At 52.6% G+C, this 8,956-nt stretch overlaps 2 protein-coding genes and 1 long non-coding RNA gene across 5 annotated transcripts in view; 1 reads left to right on the plus strand and 2 right to left on the minus strand.

Annotated features, from left to right (window-relative positions):
* The window catches only part of TERF2 (telomeric repeat binding factor 2), a 23,847-nt gene extending 22,395 nt beyond the window's left edge, over positions 1–1,452 (minus strand). For 2 of the 3 annotated variants that reach the window (XR_002101298.1, XM_019536074.1), the window contains exons 1-2: positions 1,266–1,452; positions 917–1,012 (exon numbers count right to left, since the gene is read on the minus strand). Coding sequence is in view for 2 of the 3 variants with exons in the window: in XM_019536074.1 (XP_019391619.1) it covers positions 917–1,012; positions 1,266–1,452 (283 nt within the window). In the remaining variant the exon portion in view is untranslated. The remainder of the gene's footprint in view (positions 1–916; positions 1,013–1,265) is intronic. The other variant, XM_019536075.1, reaches the window with a different exon arrangement.
* Positions 1–5,501, minus strand: part of LOC109310743 — a 23,440-nt gene extending 17,939 nt beyond the window's left edge. The window contains exon 1 of the long non-coding RNA XR_002101299.1: positions 5,490–5,501. This is a non-coding gene — a long non-coding RNA (uncharacterized LOC109310743). The remainder of the gene's footprint in view (positions 1–5,489) is intronic.
* A 3,286-nt stretch (positions 5,502–8,787) lies between these two features.
* The window catches only part of LOC109310744 (cytochrome b5 type B), a 21,138-nt gene continuing 20,969 nt past the window's right edge, over positions 8,788–8,956 (plus strand). Inside the window, exon 1 of the mRNA XM_019536081.1 lies at positions 8,788–8,956. This exon is cut by the window's right edge and continues 8 nt beyond it. Within this exon, the coding sequence (XP_019391626.1) occupies positions 8,850–8,956 (107 nt within the window). The 5' untranslated portion in view covers positions 8,788–8,849.

The raw sequence follows: 8,956 nt of genomic DNA on the forward strand, positions 1-8,956 counted from the left end.
CTGCCTCCCCACACTGCTGGCCCATGTTCATCTTGGAGTCAATGATGACCCCCAGATCCCTTTCTGCCTCCGTGCTGACAAGAGGGGAGTTCCCTAACCTGTAGGCATGGTGCCGGTTGTTTCTCCCGGGGTGCATCACCTTGCACTTGTCTGTGTTGAAGCCCATCCTATTCTCGTCCGCCCACCCTTGTAACCTGTCTAGGTCTGACTGTAGCCTGTTGCATGCTTCCAATGTGCCCACGTCCCCCCACATCTTGGTGTCATCAGCAAATCTGAACACGGTGCTTTTTACCGGAACATAGGGGAATAACGTTTTTTGAAGACTGATGGTTACCCCCTTTTTAATCCCTTTGGGCAACATCCCCCAGCAGAAAGAAGAACAAGCGGCACTGTGTGTGAAGATACGTTCCTGACTCTAAAAAGTCCTGCGGCTGAAAGAAGTGCAAACTGTTAACCTATTTTCTGGTCTATTCTCTTTGCACGCTGGATGGTGCCTCACAGATCTATACTGTTTCAGGGCCATCTTATGTAGAGTTTAGATGATGGTTGTACAGAATGGTTTGGATAGGGACGATGCTGCTGTGGGCAGGGGGTGGACTGGATGTGACCCTTGCAGCTTCCTTCCAGCCCTACTGCTCTGTGACCAGTTTCAGTTACTGCTCAGCTGCCCTTGGTGGCTCATGCCCTACCTCCAGATCTATGCACCCCCTTTGCTGAAAGAGACCTTTATCAACAGGAAAACCTAAGTTTTTTGAGAAATTCACAGAAAATTCGCAGACCTTTACCCCCTTCCACCTTAATTCCGATTAAAATGAGATCCAAGCAGACCAGCCCGTTTCCACCAGAGCAGAAGGCGGCTGGATAGACCCTCCAGCGTGGTCGCTGGGGGGGGCCGGAGGCGCCCGAGGCTTCCTACCTAAATTCTCGCCCTCCTCGATCCGGGAGAGGAGCTGCATGATCCGGAGCAGGCGGGAGACGGCTGGCTCCTGGGCGAGGGGCCGCACGAGCAGAGCTGATGAGGGAACGGGCAGAAAGCTCAGGTATGGGGCCACTGCAAACTTTCCTGCTGCAGCCAAGGGGTCCCGTGTCCCCCCTCAGGGCTTGTCCTAGTATCATTCTCAGGACCCCCTCGCCCTAGATCCCCCCCACATCACCCCCAAGGCCCCCTCCCTCACGCGACACCTCAGGGGCCCCAATGTCACCCCTCAGGTCCCCCTACATCAGCCCAACCCCCCCGGCCGCCTCACGACCCCGCCCCCGCGCACCCTGCATGACGTCGCGGAGCTCGCGGAAGTCGCGGGCGCGGCCGGCGCGGTAGGCGCGCATGGCCTGGTGGAAGTAGAACTGCAGCACCCAGCGGTTCACCGCCTCCTCGGGCACAGCCGGCCCCGCTTCCGCCTCCGCCATCGCTGCCCGCCGGCAGCTCGCCCCGCGCCCGCGCTTGCCCGCCATCCCGCCAGGACGTGACGTGTGCCCCATGGCGGAAATGACGACCTACCCCTCACCCCGTCAGGGAAACTGCAGCACCCGGCATGCCCTGCAGCCCCGGGGACTACATTTCCCGTCATGCATCACGGTGCGCCGCGGAACCTCCACCCTGCAATGGCGCCTTCATTACCGGCATGCCTTGCGGCAAGAGCAACTACAAGTCCCGGCATGCCCTGCGGCGCCCCCGGCATGCACACACGTGGGCGGCTTGAGGCTTCCCGCGAAGCCCTGGGGCGGAGCCGCGGGTGTGGCCGCCCTGGCCTAGGCACTCGCTGCCTGCTGGGAGCCACGTGCTAGGCTGCGGCCTAGCGTCCACGCTCGAGGCAGAAACATGCGGAGCTCAATTGGTGCCTCCAGCACCCTGACACAGCGTCTTGGATGTGTCCTGCAGCCAAGAGCCTGTCTCTCTCCCTGACTTGGCGGCCTCTCCACTGCCTCGGCGGGGTGGAGCCTGCAAGGAGAAACCCATGTTTTTGTCCTGTAGAGGAGAATCCATTTTTAAAGCTTGTTCATGACCCTTTTATAGATCCCTGCTTTTGGGTGGTGACCCGAGGGGCGAGAAATGCCGAGGTAGATGGTGATGAGCAGCGTCATCGGTGACCCCCTTGCTGCTGTGCTGCCAGGCAGTTGGCTTTAAATTTTGGATGGGGCAGGAATGAACAAGGGGTGTGACTGTGCCCCACAGGGATCTACCCTGATTGCCATCAAAGACATCCCTTCCCAAATCACACTTGATTTCCATTAACTGACTGGAGAAAAGAGAGTGATGTTCTCGAGAGTGAAGGCACCTCTTCGAATGCCAAGCACCACTGGTCCACCAGGCCTCAGGATTTCCTAATTTCACCTTCATGTCACTGTTCCTCTAGTCCCATGTATTTGGTGAAATTACTTCATCTTGTGCCGGCATCCCTTCTTTTCTTCGGATGTGGTCTTTTAAGCACCCTTGGAAACATGGGCTCGCTTTAAAACAAGAAAGGGACTGATGAAGCCAAGGCAGTACTTGGCCAGAATATTGAAATCTAAATGATTCATGTACATTTTCTGTCTAGGTACAACTCCAACAGCAAGCTGGGTAGTGCCAAAAGGCAGCTTGCCTTCTTATAGGGTTACCCAGCCTGGATACCCTTCTTAAAGGGTTTGCATTAGAAACAAAAGGGGACAGGAAGCTTAATCCTACTATTTTCCTAGGCTATTAACATACTCATCCCCAATGGATCTAGATGCCCTTTTTGAAAGCTGCCTCGCAGACAAATGTTTCCTGTTGTGCAAAAACCATTCGACACTAAATGACTGCAGCAGAATGAAAGAATTTGAAGTCAGAATCTACAGTCTGTGTCCTTCCTTGCAACTTCCAGCTGAGAAACAATGTCTCCTCTGGCTAATTAACTGCACAGGTAAACTCCAGGAGGCAATGCTCACCCACTTCTCTTCTGCCAGAAAAATAAGTACCACTAGGAGTTCCAGTCGGCTTTCCCTCTCTCATCAGCTGCCCGCAGAGGAGGAGGAGGAAAAACACACCAGAAAAATGTATGCGTATGAAATGGAAAACAATAAAACAGGGAGGGGAAGACATGTGATTGGCAAACAAACAAAGGGTAGTAAAAATGATTGTAATCTGCAAGAGAGGGGATGCTGCCTTTTCACCTCTGGGCCGGGTGAGTGATGTGTGGAATGTTTTACCCAGGGAGCTGCTTGAATGGAAGTGAAAAAAAAACAGTGAGACACGACTCGGGATTTTACAATACAGTAAGGCAGGGTTAGGAAGGATATAGAGAGAGAGGCTGTGAGGAGCGATGACAGAATTGTGCAGCTGGGTAGGGCACCTTGCCACATTAAATGCAAGAGAGCAGCAACATGATTCAGATCTTGTCCCGTGACACCCACCGATTAGGTTGGGACACGTAAACAGCATTGGCTTCTCTTGCCCAGGAGTAACATTATTAACAAGATAAAGCATTTCCAAAGGTTTTTGTTACTCAAACTAATTTTTAAACATTATTTTTGTGCAGAAAGATCCTCAAGCTTCCAACAGCCTGCTAAATCTACCAGCTTCCATGTGTGCCTGAAACTCCTGGACCCTGCTAGGGGTAGCAGCTCCAGCTGTTGTCACTGACTGCAGAATCTTGAACAACTTTATCTGAGCTCACACATGACAAAATTGAGATTTGAGAACCCATCTCGGGAGACAGTAAAGTCCCATCATTCTCTTAACATTAGTAAGCAGGTATAGCTGAAGTCTAATTTGAAGGCTTTGATACTCCCAGCCATTTAGAATAAATTAATCAACAGATTCATAATGGGCCTTTCACGACATGGACTTGGCCCCCTAAAGGTGGCAGGCAGCTTGATTCAAGGCAAGGGCTTGGCTTTGCAAGTCACTGCCACCCTATCTTGATGGCAGATCTTGTCAGATTCCCTAGATTAAAGAGTACTGGGGCAGGTTGGTGACTCGCTGGGATATGTGTGCAGAAATTCCCCAGCACTGCAAGAAGCACTCCTGGCCATTTAGTATGTGCTTTGTTCCTTCTGCGTCAGACTTTAACCTGGTGACCTCGCCTGGGATGCAGGAAGCCTCCTGGGAGAGTGCTCCTCTTGGGGATGACATTTGCTAGAGGAGACTCTGGGCCACGTGATGGTCCTGCACAATCGCATGACAGTAGTTACTGGAGGGGAAATGTTAGTCTTGGTATCTCAGTTACTTTTCACCCCAGGTCAATAATGCTCTGGTTGACCCGTCTTTCTCCTTCCTTTTCAGGTGGCAACAATACCCCTCCTTACTTATCCCAAACAATAGCTGTCTTTGTGGTGCTCTAGATGTCACGGAAAATCTCACATGCCTGTAAGGTACCTCGAGCTCTGGTTTGTAAGGGACCTATAGTAACATACGAAATGTTTTGCTGGATGGAGGAGAGGGATCAGGGGAGATAGGAGTGGGCAGTGGGAAGGGTATGTGAGCAGCTTCCCTGCCCAGTTTTGCTGAATCTTTTCTGGGTGTCATCAGCAATTCCCTGTCAGGAAAAGGGTGGGTTTCTCTGTGCCAAAACAAATACCGGGCAGGAAGGGACAAATTACAGTCATGTGTGTGCTTTCTGTCTTAGCTGCCTGATTTATAGACTTTGATTCAGCGATTAGAGATGAAAGAAAACATTCCAGAGACCAAGACCTGCACGTTGCTGGGGTCTCGTGTCTGCCTTTCTGTATGAGTTACTGCAATGAGGATGGGAAACAAAAGAGGAAAATTACGGGGGGCATGCTGGTCACCACACACTGCCTTCTCTCTCGGTATTTACTGAGCGCAATCTGTGCGCTTGGCACTGTACAGACCACGGGAAAACAGTCCCTGCCCTAAGGTGCTGGCTGTCGAGCCAGACAAATTATAACATTTCAGACTCCTGTTTGTCTCTGAGAACAGTAACAAGGAATGCGGACTAGAGGATGAATTTATTGCTTTGTTTTGTAGGTAAATAAGTGTGGACGAACTCTGCTGTCTGCCAGATGATGATGATGATTTATTATGTGTGTTACCATGGGGCTTTGGGGCACCCGCCATGGCCCAAGGACCCCTGTGCTAGGGCTGCACAAAGAGAGCAAAGAAGCAGGTCCTGCCCAAGCAACTTAGTCTAAGAAGGGACAGCAGATGAAGGCAGACAGATGGGGGAACACGAGGAAACGATGAGTCGGTGTTGGGCACTGTGAGAAGCTGTGGTCTTAAGGCACCAGTAGCATAATGCAAGATTCTTGTCATCATCCTGGAAGAGGGCGGTGTAAGGAGTGGTCTGACTGAAGATAATGAGGTGGGTTCGCAGACGTGGGGACCTCCCAAGCATGAGCAGCTGTATGGAGATGTTATGTAGAAAGCACTGGCAAACTTGAAACTTGGCCTGGATACAAGGGCTTACAACGAGGTCCAAGTCAAAGATAATGCCCAGGTTATGGGCTTGGTGACAGGCAGGAGAGTGGTTTTGCTGCAGCTATGGAGAGGAGGTTTTGTGGGATGAAACTGAGAGCTCTGTTTTAGCCATAGCAAGCTTGGGTTGTTGGCCAGGCATCCACGTGGAAATGTGAGAACAATAAGCCAAGCATTTAGCTTGGTCGACAGGAGACGGTTGGAAGGACGAGGGATGAGATGTCCACATAGATATGGTGGCTTCGCTCGTGTTTGTGGGTGAGCCAAGCCAGGGATAAAGGGGAGGTGGCAAAGAGGAGGGGTCTGAGTGCAGGCTCCCCTGGGGGATGCCATAGGAGGCTGGGAGGAGGGCAAGGGAACTCCTCTGAATGGTAAATGTAAGAAACAGTTGGGGGAAGAGAACTAGGAGCAGACAGTTGTGTAAGTCAAGATTTCAAGGATGGCAACGTGGCTGACTGCAGAAGGCAGCTGACAAGTCAAGGAGGAGGACAGAGGACTCGTTCAGAGACACAGCTCAGAAGATGTCACTGAAAGCTTTGTTGGTTGGCTGTACAGACAGCAAAGGGTGGATGGGTGCTGCACCGGAAAAGAAAGGTCAGCATGGAAGAAGGTCATAGGCAGGTTCATGGAGATAGCAGTTTTATGACTCTATATGTCTCTCAGGATGATAGAGAATTGCAGTTGCAGGACACTTCCCCACCTGCACTGCGACAAGGAAGCTCACATATGTGATTTATCTGCAGTGAAACCATGGACAATGTGTGCAGCCACGTGTAACTGCTGTGTATGGCTTACGAGGGCAGAAGCAGAAACTGCTCCTGAGCCCAAAGTCAAAGTGCTCTGTGCCTGCAGAAGGCAAAGGGTAACCATTCAGTATCAGGGCTGTGCATGCTTTGTGAGGCTCAAGACCATGGAATGCACCATCAAGGTGAGTGACTGCCCTTGGACAGGTCTAGCATTGAATCCCTGCGTTACGTGCATGAGGGTAGTTTATCTCCCTCAGGAGGGATACCAAAAGATAGTAAATATGTGCAGTAGGGTTCAGGCATCACGGTGATGAGTAGCAAAACTGGTCTAAAGGAACAGGCACGTTCTGGAGCAGAGGGCACTGAAGATGCATCTGCAGTCCGTGTGAATGAGACCGAGCCTGGGTTCTCAGGCTAAATGTCTTTATTTCCATTCCTCCTCCTGTCTTAATCAGTTCATCTATACAGTGCCTTTGTTTTCTATTTATTTGATTGTTTTTTGGGCCTGACTCATTTCCTTATTCCGAACCAGTAAACTAGGCAAGTTAAACTAGTCCCTTTGCCAACTCTCAAGGCAAAGCTGCTGCTGCTGTCTGGACTAGACAAGACAGCAGTACTATTTGATTTGACAGGGACCAATAGAGCTATTTCCTTACCTGCAGTAGCAAAAGATGGTCTTCTTCCTGACCAGAAAGTAACCTAGAAGATCTGTTGCAAAGGTAGGTAGGATTGTCAAGGGGCTAAACACCCAACTGCAACTGCATTTAAGTGGGTCTTCGTGCCCAGCTCCTTTGGATTGCTTTCAAAATCCCAGCAGTTTCACAGTCCTGGCATTACTCTGATGACTGTCTCTGCATTATGTGCAACATCAGCTAGTTTCACAACTAGCATTAGCACTTCTTGTGAGTTGTGGGCTTCAATGGTGAGGCTAAAGATACAAGCCACATGGCCCGCTGCTCACCTTGTTATATGGTTGATTATATTTAATGACTAATTACAAAAAAAATCCTTTTTGCAACAGTTTGCGTGAATAGAAATGGACTAGAACCTCAGGCTCCGACACCTCTCATTTCTGCATTAAACTTTGAAGACATCGTCTTCATCATCACTTCAGCATGCCGGATAAAAGCAACATCAAAAAAGCCCCCTGTCACGTTGCATTTGCCCCAGGGGAAAAACCCAAGTGGCCAAACATGTAATTTTGTGGTTTTCCACATGACCACGGTTTGCTTTGTTTTTCTCCTTTGCTGGTGTTCTGGCACCTAAGCACTTCGGAGATTTGTGAGACAACAAGAGTCGTATTGTGCAGATGCAAAAGGACTGGAAACGAACCAGTGATAACGTGTTTCTGCTGGGACTGGAAGCAAGCAACCACCCAGAGACCCCAAAGCAGCACTTCTGTTGTTCGGCTAAAGGAGGCCGCCCCAAAACTAGACCCACCGTTTTATCCACAATCTACTGAAATAGCACAGCGTCGCTCTGGACTACTCAGCTGTGTTTTTTATTTGTTACAGGCTATAAACCTGAACACCTCAGCAACACCTCAGCACTTTGGATTAGGCATCATGGCTCTGCTTGTTACCGCTTGAACCTTTCTTTAACTTCAATGGCAAAGAAAGGGAAAAGCGGTTGGGCTGGTCCCCTGCTCATGTGGTCAGACTAGCTCAACCGGTAATTGAAGAGATATGCCTTTCCTCTGAAAGGGCAAGGTGGGTTCCCCCCCACGCACACATTTTCCTTCGCTTACTGAACAAACACTAGATCAGTTCGGCAGAGGTAAACCTTGCGCAGTGCAAGGCTCGAGACCGGAGGGGCCAGGGCTTTCCAGCCTGGAGAAGGGTGACTGGGGGGACCGACAAAACAGCCACGGCGTGGGGAGAGCGGACTGCGGTTTCATATTTGCCGCCTCTCGCAGGGCCGGCCACGCTCGGGAAGCGGGTTTAAAACCAGCAAAAGGAGGTTTTCTTCCACACAGCGTCTGGTTTGCGGTGCGGATGGTTGCCAGATGTTAGTGGGGACATAACCACATCGAGACAAGAATAGCCCTGGGGTGTTCAGCCCCAGATCTGGCCACCCTGCCTGTGCTGCCAGATGTCCAGACCTGTGGGGCCCGATCCTGATGCGCGGGGCTGGGCTGAGGAGGGATGGGAGCGAGGCTTCGGGGCCTGACTCTTTTCTGTGCGCCAGGTGGGGCTCCAGGGCCCGATCCTGGTATGAGGGGCGGGGCCCTTGGGCCCTATCCTGATACGTTGGCCAGGGCAGGGCCCGATACCGGCGCACAGGCACCAATTCGGGCGTGCTGGGCAGGGCCCGATCCTGACACGTGGGGCGAGGTGGGCGGGGCCCCAGGGCGGCCAGCAGCAAGGCAAGATGGCGGCAGCGGAGCCAGCAGGAGGGGAGCGGACTGCTTTTCCGCCCGCCCTGCCCTCGCCTCATAGTAGAGTCGCAGCTCCGGGACGCCCGCTGATTGGCCGCGCGTCCTGCACGGTGCGGCGCCATTGGCTGCGCGCGGCAAGTCAGCCGCCTCAGATTAGCCGCCCGGAGTGGAACCACAGGCAGCCGCGCGCTGCCGCCGGTGCTCGTCTGCCGTTGGCCGGACGCGAGCTCAGCGGGCGAGGGAGCGCGGCGGCCATTGGCTGGGGGGCGGGGCTCGGAGACGGCGGCCGCTGCGGGCCAAGGTAGCGGCAAGGCGAAGGGCCGGCGGCGGGATGGGTGCGGAGCCGCGGCGCGAAGCCGGGGCTAGCCCCGTCTTCACCCTGGAGGAGGTGTCGAGGCGGGCCTCGAGCCGGGAGGCCTGGCTGGTCATCCACGGCCG

This window comes from Crocodylus porosus, unplaced genomic scaffold (genome assembly GCF_001723895.1).
Source record: "Crocodylus porosus isolate Cpor-Errol unplaced genomic scaffold, CroPor_comp1, whole genome shotgun sequence".
In the NCBI taxonomy this organism is placed as follows: Eukaryota; Metazoa; Chordata; order Crocodylia; family Crocodylidae; genus Crocodylus; species Crocodylus porosus.